Genomic DNA, 16,293 nt, shown 5'->3' with positions numbered 1-16,293 from the left:
ATGGAACGAGCCCTCAAGTTGGATTTACCATAGCTTGAACGTGCTTCATACTTTATCTTGACACATCACCTTCAGCCTAAATTTTTCTCACGAAACCATCAGTGAGCTTAAAGTCCTTCCCTATCTCAGTTACTTGCAGCGCCACCCCCACCCAATGAGTCAAGTCCAAACTTTAGACGTTCTTTCCTCTACATGGAAACAAAACACGAGAGAGCCAAGGAGCCCAGTGCAAGGGCGATTCCAGAAAAACTTCCATAAATATTACAGTCCAATAGGAAGGCGTATTCCCGCAACAAAGATGGGTTGGTAGCATTACCTGTAAAGAGTATCCTAATATTTCCCTAACTTCTCATTGTAGCGGGAGACTCCCCTAAAGGAAAGAGGGTGCCCTGAATATACAATGTGAATATTCAGGTCCGCTTAGCGGTCATATTTCTCACAGTAAGTTAATAAACAGACATTCTAGGGGAGCCTGGGTGGCTCAGTTAAGTGTCCAACTCTTCATTTCAGCTCAGATCATGATCTCCAGGTCGTGAGATGGAGCCCCACATCTGGCTCTGTCCTGATAGCCCAGGGCCTGCTTGGTATTCTCTCTCTCTCTCTCTCTCTCTCTCTGTCTCTCTCTCTCTCTGCCCCCTCCCCCACTCACGCATACTCTCTCTCACACATGCTCTCTCAAAATAAATAAACATTTTTAAAAAAACAGACACTCTGGGGCACCCGGGTGGCTCAGTCGGTTAAGCGTCCGACTTTGGCTCTGGCCATGATCTCGCGGTTCATGAGTTCCAGCCCTGTGTTGGGCTCTGTGCTGACAGCTCAGAGCCTGGAGCCTGCTTCGGATTCTGTGTCTCCCTCTCTCTCTGCTCATGCTGTATGTGTCTCTCTCTCTCTCAAAAATAAACATAAGGGGCGCCTGGGTGGCGCAGTCGGTTGAGCGTCCGACTTCAGCCAGGTCACGATCTCGCGGCCCGTGAGTTCGAGCCCCGCGTCAGGCTCTGGGCTGATGGCTCGGAGCCTGGAGCCTGTTTCCGATTCTGTGTCTCCCTCTCTCTCTGCCCCTCCCCCGTTCATGCTCTGTCTCTCTCTGTCCCAAAAATAAATAAAAAAAAAAAACGTTGAAAAAAAATTTAAAAAAAAAAATAAAATAAAATAAACATAAAAAAAAAAACAGGCATTCTGATTTATATATCAGTATCTTAAAGTAGGATCATTCTAATATATATATATATTCAACAAATATTTATGTGTATAATGTATAATGCATATATATAATGTATATATGTATATATATGTATATTATATATTATACATATATTCAACAAATATTTATCGAGTGCCTACTAGCCTACTATGTTCCACAGCAGTGTTCTAAGTTCTAGAAATATGGAAGTACAGTTGGCCCTTGAACAACACGGGTTTGAACTGCATGGGTCCACTTATATGCAGATTCTTTTCAATAAACACAGTACGGTACAGTAAATGTATTTTATCTTAGGATTTTCCTAATATTTTCTCTTCTCTAGCTTAATTTATTGTAAGAATACAGTATTTAATACACATAACATACAAAGTAAGGGGCACCGGGCTGGCTCAGTCAGTAGAACATGTGACTCTTGATCTCAGGGTTGTGAGTTCAAGCCCCATTGTGGGCATGGAGCCTACTTTTAAAAAATTAAATATAATTTTTTAAAAAGATAAAACTGGGTATCAGGCAGACTACAAGTGTTTTGGCCTCAGTTACCAAAAGAACGAAGTTTCCACTCACGAAGACGGGGAAGGCCAGGGGTTTGGTTTGAGACACATTAGGTTTGAAATGCCCATTCGATGTCCAAGAGGAGCTGTTAAAGAGGCATCCGGGTATGAGACTCTGGAGTTCGGGGAGAATTCAAAGCTGGGGATACACATTTGAGAGCCGTCAGGACATAGATGGTATTTAAAGCCATGAGACTAGATGAGATCCCCATGGAATTCAGCGTAAATAGAGAAGAGGTTCAAGGATTGAGCCTGGAGGACTTCAATATTTAGATAAGGAGAAACCAGGGGCGCCTGGGTGGCTCAGTGGATTAAGCCTCCAACTCTTGATCTGGGCTCAGGTCATGATCTCTCGGCTTGTGACTTTGAGCCCCACACTGGGCCGCGCGCTGATGGAGCGGAGCCTGTCTGGGATTCCGTGTCTCCTCTCTTTTCCTCCCCGGCTTGTGCTCTCGCTCGCGCGCGCTCTCTCTCTCTCTCTCTCTCTCTGTCTCTAAGTAAATAAAGAAACTTGAAAAAAAAACTTTTAAAGAAAGAGATAAGGAAGAACCAGCAAAGGAGACTGAGGCGTGACCAACAGTTATCAAGAGTTGACTCACTGCACCAGTTCACTGCTGGGTCTGCTCCTAAGGCAGAATTTCTGGATCCACAAAGCTAAGGCGTAGATACCGGGGACCCCCACCAAGGTATTGCCGTCCTGTGAAGTCTGACTCAGTAGCCGGGCAGCCTTTCTCTTTGACTTCTTTTCAGCGCAACAAACCTCACGCAAATCATAGGGAGAACAGCAGCAGCAGCATGGCGACACCTTGGTAGGTCTGGCTGGCCTCTAATTGGGACGTTAAACACCAGCTCCATGCATGTCATACTTGCAGGGGGGGCTCGGCCCTGTGACCTCCCCCACGCCGACTAGGCCCTTGGGCCCGATCTTGGGGAACACCCAGAAGAGACGCTGGAAACCATTCCCAGTGCCCCAATAGCGAAGGGCCAACATGGCTCATCGTAGCCAGAAGGCGAGGGTGAGGGTGAGGGTGAGGGTGAGGGTGAAGTCAGGGTTAGGGGCTAGGTTAAGGTTAGAACTGCCAGGCTGTGATGGGCCAAGTCCCTCCAGCCTCGAACCTCTCCTCAGCACGTTCCCTCCACATCCCGCTGTAATTGAAACCTTGGCGGTCCCCTGACCCCTCTGAAGACCAGGCTGTCTCTTCTCTGTCTCGTAGGCATTTAGATGCCTGAAAGGGTGCATGGAGTGGAGGGGGGGCTCCCCCTGCTCCCCAAGGCCGCCTCAGCTCTTGGCCAACGACCACTGCCGTGTGGGGAAGCACTTCACAACCCCAGGCTGGAGCACTAGCATGGGGCCTTGTATCTTGAGGGTCCACAGACCTCAAGACGCCATTGCCGGAAGCTGACAACCCAACCCTTCGTACAGGAAGAAAAGGCGTGTATAATTTTTATGAGGAATTAGGCCAGTGCTTCATTCTTCTGCTTTGTTTTCTTTTTTTTTTTTTTAATGTTTTTATTTTTTAAAATTGACAGCCGAATTAGCATATAGTGCAGCAATGATTTCAGGAGCAGATTCCTTAGTGCCCTTGACCCATTGAGCCCCTCCCCCGTCCCCCCTCCCCCAACCCCTCCTGCAACCCTCAGTTTGTTCTCCGTATTTACGAGTCTCTTCTGATTTGTCCCCCTCCCTGTTTTTATGTTATTTTCGTTTCCTTTCCCTTATGTTCATCTGTTTTGTCTCCTAAGGTCCTCATATGAGTGAAGTCATATGACGGTTGTCTTTCTCTGACTAATTTCACTTTACATAATACCCTCCAGTTCCATCCACGTAGTTGCAAATGGCAAGATTTCATTCTTTTTGATGGCCGAGTAATACTCCGCTGTATATATATGCCACATCTTCTTTATCCATTCATCCATCGATGGACATTTGGGCTCTTTCCATACTTTGGCTATTGTCGATGGTGCTGCTATAAACATGGGGGTGCATGTGTCCCTTCAAAACAGCACCCCTGTATCCCGTGGATAAACGCCTAGTAGTGCGATTGCTGGGTCGTAGGGTAGGTCTATTTTTAGTTTTTTGAGGAACCTCCATACTGTTTTCCAGAGTGGCTGCACCAGCTTGCATTCCCAATTCTGTTTTGTTTTCTATTGAACTCAACATGGATCAGTGGTTACAACTGGGATTTTAAAGTTTAACAGCAGATGAAGATCAACCCCAGCAACACCAAAATACATATTCCCAAAGTTATTCATTGTAACATTGCTTTTTTTTTTTTTAATGTGTATTCATTTTTGAGAGAGACAGAGGGAGAGCGGGGGAGGGGCAGAGAGAGAGGGAGACACAGAATCCAAAGCAGGTTCCAGGCTCTGGAAGCTGTTAGCACAGAGCCTGATTTGGGGCTCAAAGTCATGAACTGTAAGATAGTGACCTGAGCTGAAGTCAGACGCTTAACCGACTGAGCCACCAAGGCGCCCCTGTAACAGTGTTTATAATTGCAAAATATTGCAATATAAGTATGAAATGTCCATACTTGGGAGTGTGGGTGAATAAACAGATACATCTATACAATAGAATACTATGTGGCCATTAAAAAAAAGTGAGAAAAATGTCTATGAACTGAGTCGGAGTGACTCCTTAGATATAGTGTCCAGTGTAAAAAGCCAAGTGCCAAAGGCTACATCCATAGAATGCTACCCTTTATGTAACAAAAGGAGATTTTCTTTTTTGATTTTTTTAATGTTTATTTTTGAGAGAGAGACAGAGCGCGAGCAGGGGAGGGGCAGAGAGAGAGGGAGACACAGAATCCGAAGCAGGCTCCGGGCTCCGAGCTGTCAGCACAGAGCCCGACGCGGGGCTCGAACTCACGGACCGCGAGATCGTGACCTGAGCCGAAGTCGGACGCTCAACCGACTGAGCCACGCAGGTGCCACTAAAGGAGATATTTTCAGACAAATGCCTGTACGGAAATGTTCATGGCCGCTTTATTCATAATAGCCCCAAACTGGAATCAGCCCAAATGTCCACCAATGGACGAGTGGGTAAACCCTGTGGTGGGGCCGCACAACGGAACACGACTCAGCGATAAAAAGAACAAATTACCGAGGAACAACCAGAACAGGGATGAATCGCAGAAGCATCAGGGCCAGTGAAAGAAGCCCGTCCCGAAAGGTTACCGGCTGTACGCTTCCATGTATGTGACGTGCTCAAAAGGCAAAACTAGAAGGCCAGAGAAAAGATCGGCGGCCGCCCAGGACTGGGAATCGGGGAGGCCCTGACGGGAAAGGGGCAGCACAAGAGCATCGCGGGGGCAGAGGGGCAGTGGCTCGGTCGGTTAAGCATCAGACTCTGGGTTTCAGCTCAGGTCACGATCTCAAGGGTTCTCTGCAAACCTTGTAGGATCAAACACTCCCCCTCGCGACCTGTGGGAGGAGTGCCCCCAAATGATTGGAAGCAGCCTCCAAGAGAGAGGACCCTGTCCCAGGTCCTAGACCGCCTCCCTCACAGAAAAGGAAAGGACCCTGTGCCCTCAGGGCAGTTGCCGCCTCGGGGCCTGCCAGCTGTCCCACCTTAAGTGTACTGTCACTAACAAAGCTGCTTTCTGCGTTCACTTTGGGCGCCCGGGCTCTAATCCCTTATTGTGTCCCTGCTAAGAGCACAATGCTTTTTGCACTGGGGCGCCTGGGTGGCTCGGTCCCTGAAGCGTCTAACTTCGGCCCCCGTCCCGAGCTCATGGCTCGTGAATCCGAGCCCTGCACTGGGCTCCCTGCTGTCAGCGCAGAGCCCGCTTTGGATCTTCTGCCCCTTGCCTGCTCTCTCTCTCTCTCTCAAAAATTAAAAAAAAAAAATTTAAAAACAGTGCGTTTTACGCCGACACGGTACTACAGATGTATCACTCTATCAACCTGGACCATCTCTCAGAGTTGTAACCTACCAGCAGCCAAGAAACTAAAAGTATCATGTGACTACCATAAAAAAAAAAAAAAAAATTGAAATTTGGATTACTGTGGCCTGGTCACGGGAGCTAATTAAATTCCATGAGGTCACAGCATAGTTCCTGATATAGAGCAAGTATTTGTTAAATATTTGTGGAATGAATAAATGAGCGATTGAATGAATGAATGAAAACCTCACCTAGTTTTCACGCGAAGGCTTCCTGCGTCAAACATCATCGAAACTTCTGAAGCGGAGCGGAAGGATGTCCAAGCATCGCCTAAAGTTAAATACCGCGTGCCAAGGGATAAAAATGCCAAAGCCATGGAAGCCACATTTTATGGTGTTTATATTTCACTGCGAAGGTTTTGTTTTTTAATTTTCTTAATGTTTATTTATTTTTGAGAGAGAGAGAGACACAGGATGTGAGCAGGGGAGGGTCACAGAAAGGGAGACACAGAATCCGAAGCAGGCTCTGGGCTCTGAGCTGTCAGCACAGAGCCCGCCGTGGGGCTCGAACCCACGAACCGGAAGATCACGACCTGAGCCGAAATCGGATACTCAACTGACTGAGCCACCCAGGCGCCCCCTGAAGTCATTGTTGACACGTCTGCCAAAAAAACTGCCGCGGAAGACAGGGTGACGGTGAGGACTGGGGCTAAAGCCAAGTGTCCCTGTCAAGTATCCATTCACTTTAGAATGCCAGATGCGGCTATAAACGTAAAATGGCAAATATCCAATTCTGACCAGGCCGAGTATCATCCAGTGCAAATTGAATCCACTGAACTTGTGAATTCAGCTAATCTTCTGCTATTTGTCACACATGACCTAGAAACTTTCATGAAGACGTTGTGTTTCGTTCATCTTTGCCCAATCGTACGGCGGAAAAAGAGATTTCCTTCCTCCCTTCCTTTTTTTTTTTCCCTTCCTGTAACTAACGATGGCAGAGTTGACGTGCGTCAACCAGCGCTCCGGGCGCGGCGGGGGACACAGCTGTGAACAAGCGACAAGATCCCTGCCCTCGTGAATCTTACACTCTGGTAGGTGAAAACACAGGCAATCAACCGAGAAAGAAAAGTGGCAGATCGGGACAGATGCTATAGGGAGAATTGGAAGGCGGCAAAATGTGGTAGAGTGAACAGGGCCTCCGTGGAATGGGTAGAAAGGCCAGTATTTAGTATTTAGTATTGTTTTATGTCTCATTTCACATGCAACTATTTATATCAAGCAGATTCTAGATCATTTTAAAAGTCTCTTAAATAAAATTATCTTTTTACTTAAGCTCCTAATCATTACTGCTAAATATGCTGCCTTAAAAATTCTTTTTCAGGGGCGCCTGGGTGGCTCGGTCGGTTAAGCGTCCGACTTCGGCTCCGGTCATGATCTCACGGTCCGTGGGTTCAAGCCCCGCGTCGGGTTCTGTGCTGACAGCTCAGAGCCTGCAGCCTGTTTCAGATTCTGTGTCTCCCTCTCTCTGACCCCCTCCCTGTTCATGCTCTGTCTCTCTCTGTCTCAAAAATAAATAAACATTAAAAAAAAAAAATTTAAAAAAAAACCAAAAAACGAAGAAAGGCCAGCGCTCTGGGGAAGTAATGTTTCGGCTGAGCTTTGAATGAGCCGAAGGAACCAGCTCCTCAAACGTCTGAGGAAAGAACTTTCCAGGCTGAGGGAGCAGCGGCGAGAGCACGTGGTTCTCAAAAGGAACGGCGCTGGCTTCTAGGGGGGGCGTTTTGAAAATTGGGGCGGGGGCTGCCTCACCGATTGCGGTGCTCTACTGGCTCAATGGGCAAAGGCCAGGCCTCTGCGACGCAGGGGAATGTCCTGCCTCCTTCATGACTTCCATAGATCCTACCAGACACTCGTGTTAATAATAATCATCCGAGTTGAGGGCTTAACTCTGCTCAACTCAAAGACGAACCGGCTTTTGCGCGGTTTCCTGTGCATGAAATTTCCCAGGAACACAACTACCACGTAAATGGAAGGTAGGTCGTATTTTGTTGCATTCCGACCTTCACCAAGAGCCTGTCAACATTTTGAAACCAACCCCTCTTGAGGGTAAAGCCAATGTCACAGAAAACACTGTACCGAACAGGAATGCTTCAGAGGAAACTGATGGCAGATGAGAGCATTTTTTTAATTGGTAGAGATTTTTTTTTTGTTGTTAAATTGGCAAAAAGAGCGAGCGAGGGAGGGAAACAGTACTGTGAGGAAGGAAAAATTACCTCTGCCCTCCAGGATTCTTCTAGCTGGAGTAAGAAGCAAATGGACCGGAGACAAATTAACAGGAGAAAATCAAATTTAATTTCAGGGGCACAGGGAATCCACACACACGTAAGATTCCAAAGACAGCCAGGCAGTGCGAAGTCACCCTGAACTAAGGAGGAGGAAGGAGTCTGAAACTACAAAGGGAAGGGATGCTCACAGGAAGAATGAAAAAGAGCGAACGTGGTAAGTAAATATTGACTGGGTCATCCAGAAACAATGGGACACAGGGAAGATTTTTTTTTTTTTTAATTTTTTTTTCAACGTTTTTTATTTATTTTTGGGACAGAGTGAGACAGAGCATGAACAGGGGAGGGGCAGAGAGAGAGGGAGACACAGAATCGGAAACAGGCTCCAGGCTCCGAGCCATCAGCCCAGAGCCTGACTCGGGGCTCGAACTCACAGACCGCGAGATCGTGACCTGGCTGAAGTCGGACGCTTAACCGACTGCGCCACCCAGGCGCCCCCACAGGGAAGATTTTGATCAACCAGACCTTGCTGAATTCCTCGCTCTCTACCACACCTACTTCACATTATAATGTAGGTAAATATGGCAATGGCTCCCTTCCTGGAGCACGTCCCCAATCTCATTTCTTTGAGGCGGTTTTGGGGGCAAGGTCAAAATTTCTCCCTGCGTCTTCTGGGCCTGGATTGTTTTCAGCTCGGCATAATCTGCGTGACCAAAGTGGCACGTCTTGGGGGCAGTCGGCCTTGGCCCCTACAACACAAGAGGGCACAGTCAAAACTCAATCTCCCTTGCACCTCTGTTCCCAAGCTTCACGTTTCCCTTCCTTGAGGGAACCTGTTGAATAGCTTTTTGGATGTCTCTCCAGGGGAATTATCTCGCTTTTGTTTAAAAGAAAGGCTGGCATGGGGCGCCTGGGTGGCTCAGGTCATGATCTCCCAGTTCATGAGTTTGAACCCCGTGTCCGGCTCTGTGCTGGCGGTGAGGAGCCGGCTTGGGATTCTCGCTCTCTCCTCTCTCTCTCTGCCCCTCCCCTGCTCGTGCTCTGTCTCTCGATAATAAATAAACACTTAAAAACGAGAAAAAAAGAAAAAAGAAAAGAAAAAAATTCAACTGAGTAAATGTAAAGATCAAATTGCCAGCACTCCGTCTAGCAGATAGTAAGGAGCTCCACTGAGCTGCAGGCCGAGGGTTTTAAAGGTGGGGGTGGGTGGGCCGGTATTCTTAGCAAAGAATGCATTGTTTTAGGCAAGGTCACCCCTCTAAGGGGAATGGGAGGGTCCACAGCGTTACCTCCAAATGCTGACCAGAAAAGTCCCAGGTTGGTTAAGGACCACATTTCTGGGAGAAGCTGGAAAGCTGCAATTAGCCTGGGTACTAAGTTTTGGTGGGGTTTAACGTAAGCGACTCCATTTTTAACAGAAGGAGGGAACAAAGGGAGGGGGAAACCCACATAAAGGAGTATCTGAGCGTGAAAAAAAAAAATGCAAGGAAAGGTGCACAGATGCTGCCAAGCTCTTACCCCTGAGCGCCTCGAAGCATGTGCAGGGGGCGCCTAAGTCTCTTTAATACACTTCTGTACTGTTTGTCCCAGCTTCTGACAGGTATGTACTACTTCTGTAATTTGCAAAATTCCACAAGGCTAAAGAATAGAAGACAAATTAAGAGAGCAGGCATCAACTAACTTTGGTATAATCATAGCAAGATAGGGGGGTGCCTGGGTGGCTCGGTCGGTTGAGCGTCCGACTTCGGCTCAGGTCATGATCTCGCGGTTGGTGAGTTCGCGTCCCACGTCAGGCTCTGTGCTGATAGCTCAGAGCCTGAAGCCTGCTTCGGATTCCGTGGGTCCCTTTCTCTCTGCCCGTCCCCCCGCTCATATTCTCTCTCTCTCTCTCTCTCTCAAATAAATAAACATTAAAAAAAATTTTAAAAATCATAGCAAGGTACACTATAATCTGAGAAACATCAGCAAGTCAACTAAAGTAATTTATTGTTTTTTTTAAAAAAAAAAGCCCAACTGGGGTCACTTGCCCCCCACCTAGGACAGCAAGCCGAGATTTAGTTTCCACCTCTCCCAGGAATGTGACTTTCTAACAGTCAACCTGAAATGTTTCCCTCAGCACTCGTCATGTAATCTGCATGATAAACACCCTGCCATTCCCTTCCGGCACTGCCCACCTGGCCTACAGCAATCCTTTCTTTTCTTTTGCTATTAACAATCCCAAGGAGGCTCCAGGCTCTAAACTGTCAGCACAGAGCCCTATGCGGGGCTCGAACTCACGAACCGTAAGATCATGACCTGGGCCCAAGTCAGAGGCTTAACCGACTGAGCCCCTCACGCGCCCCAATTTTTATTTTTATTTTATTTATTTTATTTTTTTTTAATTTTTTTTAACGTTTATTTATTTTTGAGACAGAGAGAGACACAGCATGAACAGGGGAGGGGCAGAGAGAGAGGGAAACACAGAATCGGAAGCAGGCTCCAGGCTCTGAGCCGTCAGCCCAGAGCCGGACGCGGGGCTCGAACTCGCGGACCGCGAGATCGTGACCTGAGCCGAAGTCGGATGCTTAACCGACAGAGCCACCCAGGCGCCCCTATTTTTATTTTAAAGTAATCTCTACACCCCACGTGGGGCTCGAACTTACAACCATGAGATCAGGAGTCGCACGCTCCACCGACTGAGTCCCGCCTCCTCTTTAAAAACTAACCATACCTTTTTAACAGAGAATTCTAGTTTCACATCACGTTCCTTTTCCAAAGTTGGGGATCCTTAACCTGCTAGTGCTTCTTCACAGACGTTTCAACAAGGGTGCAACAGAAGCAGTAACGTTAGCTTGAGTCTACAAGGCCCCGTGCACATCCAAGACACCGTCAGAAACCGATTTATGGTTAAGATCAACGCACACCAGGTTGTCAATCCTAGCGAATGAATGGGCCGTGGCAGAGTAAAAAGAAGAACACAGCTCATTGTGTTAGCACCCTATCGCGAAAAGACAGAAGGACGGGCAATACATATTCCTGTTCGTCATGTTACCGTTTAACGCACCTGCAGTAAAAAGAAACATAGACTTTTTTACTTTCTGGGTTAAAATAAACCGTCGGCTGGTGATTTCTCCCAGCTCCCAGCTATGAAAAGTGAAATACTTGTTCCTGCCTCTGGCTCACTGGAGCATCTTATTCGTGCTGGGGACAAAAAGAACAGCAGTGCTGGAGACAAGAGCATGTATGTACCCTGTCGTCAGGACGGGTGCCCTTGTGACGCTCACGCAAGCTGCCTTAAAACAAAATGAAAAACAGGAGCGCCTGGGTGGCTCAGTCGGTTAAGCGTCCGACTTCGGCTCGGGTCATGATCTCACGGCTCGTCGGTTCGAGCCCCGCATCGGGCTCTGTGCTGACAGCTCGGAGCCTGGAGCCTGCTGCGGGCCCTCTCTCTCTGCCCCTCCCCAGCTTGTGCTCTCTCTCGCTTTCAAAAATAAATAAAACATTAAACAAAATGAAAACCAGAGGCACCTGGGTGGCTCAGTCAGTTAGGCGACTAACTGCACGTCAGCTCAGGTCTGGATCTCAGGGTTGTGCGTTTAAGTCCCGCAGTGGGTTCACATGCTGGGCACTGGGCGTGAGGCCTACTTAAAAAAAAAAAAAAAAAAAAAAAAAAAAAAAATATATATATATATATATATATATATATATATATATATTTAGATGCCTTTTAGAAAAGGTTTCTTTATTGTCCTGTGTGTCAGTAACTCATAGAAAATAACTGTATGAAGGGCGCCTGGGTGGCTCAGTCAGTTAAGCATCTGATTTGGGCTCAGGGCGTGATCTCACAGTTTGTGGGTTCGAGCCCTGCATCGGGCTCTGTGCTGACAGCTCAGGGGGCCTGGAGCCTGCTTCGGATTCTGTGTGTGTGTGTCTCTCTCTCTCTCTCTCTCTGCTCCTCTCCTACTCATGCTCTTTCTCTCTCTCAAAAATAAAAAAGAGGGGTCCCTGGGTAGCTCAGTCAGTTAAGCATGCAACTTTAGCTCAGGTCATGATCTCACAGTTCATGGGTTCAAGCCCCGCGTCGGGCTCTGTGCTGACAGCTCGGAGCCTGCTTCGGATTGTGTCTCCCCTCTCTCTCTCAAAAATAAACACTAAAAAAAATGTTTTTTAAGAAGTAAAAAGAAAAAAAAAGAACTGAATGAGCCTAAAAGCAACTGTGTACCTGGGATGTTTTACCCTAAGAGACTGCTGACTGCCCCTTTCCTTTTCACTGTTATTATCAATGTGGCTTTTTAAAAAGAGGGACAGGGAGAAATTGGGAATTCTTTTTAACTTAAGAAAATTCTTCTTAAAAACAAAAAAAGAAAATTCTTCTTGGGTTCTGGCCAAATCACTCTTAGCCTCCATTCCTTGCCCTCTGAAGCTTACAAAACCACTGAAATGTCCCTATTTGGGGTACACCCTGCAGTCATAGCGGACGTGTAGTGTAGCTATTAGGTGGCATAAGACTGACCTAGATTTGAATCCCGCCTGCCTCCAGCAGCTGTGACCTAGAGCAGGTCAACCTCCCCGTCTCGGTTTCCCCTTCTGCAAAATAATACCTAATCGTAGCACACACAGTGCCTTCGGGGGCGTGGACAGGCTGTCCCAAGATTGACCGCTTCGCCAGGCCAACTCTTTGGAGCTGAGGCAATCGAGACCCCGTGAGCTCAAAAGAAACTTTTGCCCCTCCCTTAACGACACAAAAGAATTTAAATTGAGGGTCTTTTCCTGAATAAGGGCTATTACCAGAGATAAGTTTTATCTGAGTGACGCATCTGTCTGGCAGGACAAACATCTAATTACCAAACATCTGCTCTTACTGCCCCGTGAGCTGCATTCCTTTCCTTTCAAGTCCCAGACCCTACCCCCTTCTGAGTTCAGGATGACATAGATCCCTTGTTTTGCCTGTCTTTGGAATTTCCACGTGTGTGTGGTTCCCTGTGTGTACAAAATTAAATTTGATCTTCTATTAATCTGTCTTATGTCAATTTGATTCTTTTGTTTAAGTATACTTATTTCTTTCTGACAGAGAGAGAGAGACAGAGAGCAAGCACAGGGAAGGGGCAGAGAATCCCAAGCAGGCTCTACAATGTCATCCCGAGCTGGACTGGGGGGCTGGGGGGAGGGGGGCGGGGGGCAGGGAGCTCGACCTCAGGAACCGTGAGATCATGACCGGGGCTGAAATCCAGAGTTCGGCGCTAAACGGACTGAGCCACCCAGGCGCCCCTCGGGTCAATTTGATTCTTTATCTAGAAGGACCTTGAAGGGGACAGGAAATTCTTGCTGCCCGGAGGTGCTTACCTGTGTCATTGTTCTTTTAATCTTTACAACAACTCCTGGAGGAAGTAACTACAGATCGGGCAACTGAGGCACGGAGAGGTTGGACTTCCCCCAGGTCACACGGCTGGTAAACTGCGGAGCCGAGATGCTAAGGCAGGTTCCAGAGTCCAAACTCTAGCCACCACCACGTACAGCCTCTCCAAAGGAGGGCAGTAAAGGAGGACGTACCTGTTCAAGGATGATTTGAGGATTAAATGAGATCATGTGCGGGAGGGAACCCGATGTTTGACAAGGGCGACGGGTGGCAGCTGTGTGTAATCGGTTTCTTTTCCCCTTGTGCGTTGCGAAACTGGCCCGCCTTCTTCTTGGAGCAGAAAACCAGAGGTCGGAAGGAGGAGAGCCCCGGCCGGGGGAGGAAGCGGCCGAGGTGGAATGTGCAGGGGGGGGGGGGGGGGGCGGGGGAGGAGAGGTAAACACGAGAGACGAGGCGGTGGGGGGAGCGCTGAAGACTTAGGAACCAAGAAGTGGGGGCGGCGGGGCCCCGGGAGCGTGGGGACTCTCAACGGCAAACAGAACCGGGCCCTCCGCAGCGCGCGCGGTGCAGGGGCGAGGCCTCAGCCCGGGGCGGCCTCCCCGCCCAGTCCCGGCCCCGAGGCCGGCGCGGGCGAGGACCCGGCTTCCCGTCCCGGCCGCGGCCCGCCCCGTTGCCGGGCGGGGCCCGATCCGCCCGCCGCGCCGGGAGCCGCAGCCCCGCGCCACGCGGTCCCCACGGGCCGGGCCGGGCGGCCGGGGCGCGATGGCGACGTGGCGGCGGGACGGCCGGCTGACCGGCGGCCAGCGGCTGCTGTGCGCCGGCGTGGCGGGGGCGCTCAGCCTGAGCCTCACCGCGCCGCTCGAGCTCGCCACCGTGCTGGCCCAGGTCGGCGCCCGGCGGGGCCGGGCCCGGGGGCCGTGGGCCGAGGGGCTCCGGGTGTGGCGCGCCGAGGGGCCCCGGGCCCTGTGGAAGGGGAACGCGGTGGCGTGCCTGCGCCTCTTCCCCTGCAGCGCCGTGCAGCTCGCCGCCTACCGCAAGTAAGCCGGGGTAGGGTAGGGGCGGGGCGGGCCCGGGAGCCGGAGCCGGGAGGCCGCCGCGGCCCGACGCCGCCCTGCTGCCCGGGCCCGCGCTCGGGGCAGGGGGGGGGGGGGGGGGGCGGCGCGCCCGGGGAGCGGGGGGAGGGGGCGCAGCCTCCTTCCGGATCGCGTGCGAGCCCCTCGGGGCACTTCGGCCGGGACGCGGGCCCCCGGGACGCACTCTGGGGCTCCCTGCCCCGCCAGGCGCCCTTTTGTGGGGGCGCGGCCCCCGCCCGGAGAGGCTCACCGGTGTCGGACGGGCGAGGACGTGGAATGGGGCAAAAGCATCTCCAGAGAGGTGGCTCCAAACCATTCCCACCGTCCACTGACTTGGAAAGTTCCGTGCACCGACTTGCAAAGTTCGCCTTGGGCTGCCTTAGGAGAGACCCCGTGGAAGGGGTGTCTGCGCGGTGCTGCAGTTGTGAGCAAAGCCCGCCGAAGAAAGTGCTTGGTTAGGGGGAGGTGCCACAAAAGGCCACAGATTTCTGCCCGCCCCCGAAGCTTGCCTTTTGGGCTCACCAGAGGCTGCAAACAGGCCCCTCAACTTACTGTCTCGCCGCACCCTCTGCCCACCGGCCTCCTCCTTTGGGTTTTTTTCACCTTCTCCGACAAGAGCTGCTTTTTTTTTTTTTTTTTTTTTAATGTTTGTTTTTGAAACAGAGAGAGAGAGCGACTCGGGGAGGGATGGAGACAGCCGGAGGAGACCTAGAATGTGAAGCACGCTCCAGGCTCTGAGCTTGTCAGCACAGAGCTGGAGGCGGGGCTCGAACTCCTGAACTGATCGTGACCAGAGCTGAAGTCGGAGGCTTAACCCACTGAGCCACCCAGGCGCCCTCAACAGCTGCTTCTTAAGGAAACTTATCGAAACATGTAAATACCAGATGAGTCTTCAAAGCTTCCTCAGAGCTCAGAGATATTTGCATTTTAACTGAAAACAAGCTTAAAAGAATGAAATGGTACTGATGGAATTTCAGGAAGAGGGGATGTTTCTGTACTTGGTTTGGGATGGTCCCTGTGTTCCTCATTCCGTGGCGCACAGTGCCAACTCCGAAGACTGGCCTTGGCTCTGAATTAGACAAACAGCTCACAGTCTTGACCACACAGTTGAAGCCTTGGAGGCGAACAGCCAGGATTTTTGCCTTTTTTCTGGGAGGCCCGGCTTACCTGGCAGCTGACAAGCCAGATGGAATCATTCTTCTCATTGAGTCTCTAGCGTGCATGACCTAGGCTTGGGAGAAGTTACCTTCTCTCCCCCTGGGGAGGAAAGGTAGTGAGATCCTGGGGCATTTCTCTCAAGGCTCTCTTGCGACATCTGGCCTGATGTCTGTAAACAGTTCTCTGAGGGTTTTTTTTTTTTTTTTGTAAGTTTTATTTATCCTGAGAGAGAGTGTGCAAGCGGGGGGAGAGATCCCAAGCAGGCTCCCTACTGTCAGTGCAAAGCCCGACACAGGACTCGAACACAGGAAGCTGGAGATCATGACCTGAGCGGAAGTCAGACATTCAACTGACTGAGCCACCCAGGCGCCCCAGTTATCAGAGTTTTAATGACTTCAGTCCTCCCTACTTCCCTCCATTCTCCACAAAGTGGTATGGAAGTCTTACTTTGGAATGTGTACCAAGGAGAAGGGGGTGGAACTTTGAAGGCTGGTTGAAGTATTGTCAGCTGTTCTGGGGACAGCCTTCCTCTGAGAGGAAGACCTTTTCCTCTGTGGGAGGTTCTTCTAGCTGGACTAAGAAATTGACGTGAAACAGATTAAGGGGAGAAAGCCAAACTTAATTTCCTATGTACGTTGGGGAATACACACACACACACACACACACACACACACACACACACACACGAGATTGCAAAGACTGGCAAAATGAGGTAGAGATGTCACTCCGAACTAAGAAGAAGGAGGTGTAGGGGTCTGGGACTAAGAGTTAAATGTTTGGTGAACAAGTGTTTGCTGGGCCACTCAGAAACAA

The 16,293-nt window shown here is 49.9% G+C and overlaps 1 protein-coding gene and 1 long non-coding RNA gene across 7 annotated transcripts in view; one reads left to right on the top strand and one right to left on the bottom strand.

Moving 5' to 3' along the window:
• Nucleotides 1–8,417: 8,417 nt before the first annotated feature.
• LOC109250772 (uncharacterized) lies at nucleotides 8,418–14,741 on the bottom strand. 5 transcript variants are annotated; one of them, XR_008418416.1, is made up of 4 exons: nucleotides 14,573–14,741; nucleotides 13,444–13,579; nucleotides 10,625–10,957; nucleotides 8,418–8,663 (listed from the first exon to the last, which is right to left on the bottom strand). It is a non-coding gene; the product is annotated as an uncharacterized LOC109250772 (long non-coding RNA). The 5 variants fall into 5 exon arrangements; XR_008418417.1 differs by having other exon boundaries at nucleotides 13,444–13,576; XR_008418418.1 differs by lacking the exon at nucleotides 14,573–14,741 and adding an exon at nucleotides 14,282–14,300 and having other exon boundaries at nucleotides 13,444–13,576.
• SLC25A43 (solute carrier family 25 member 43) overlaps nucleotides 13,897–16,293 on the top strand; it is a 33,849-nt gene continuing 31,452 nt past the window's right edge. Inside the window, exon 1 of one of the 2 annotated variants that reach the window (XM_053892113.1) lies at nucleotides 13,897–14,286. In XM_053892113.1, coding sequence (XP_053748088.1) covers nucleotides 14,012–14,286 — 275 coding nt within the window. In that variant the 5' untranslated portion in view covers nucleotides 13,897–14,011. The remainder of the gene's footprint in view (nucleotides 14,287–16,293) is intronic. The other variant, XM_053892112.1, reaches the window with a different exon arrangement.

The sequence above is a fragment of the Panthera pardus genome, unplaced genomic scaffold, assembly GCF_024362965.1.
Source record: "Panthera pardus isolate Hobbes unplaced genomic scaffold, ASM2436296v1 HiC_scaffold_27, whole genome shotgun sequence".
Lineage (NCBI taxonomy): Eukaryota > Metazoa > Chordata > Mammalia > Carnivora > Felidae > Panthera > Panthera pardus.
Note: the sequence above shows the minus strand (reverse complement) of the source record. Positions and strands in the feature narration are given on the sequence as shown.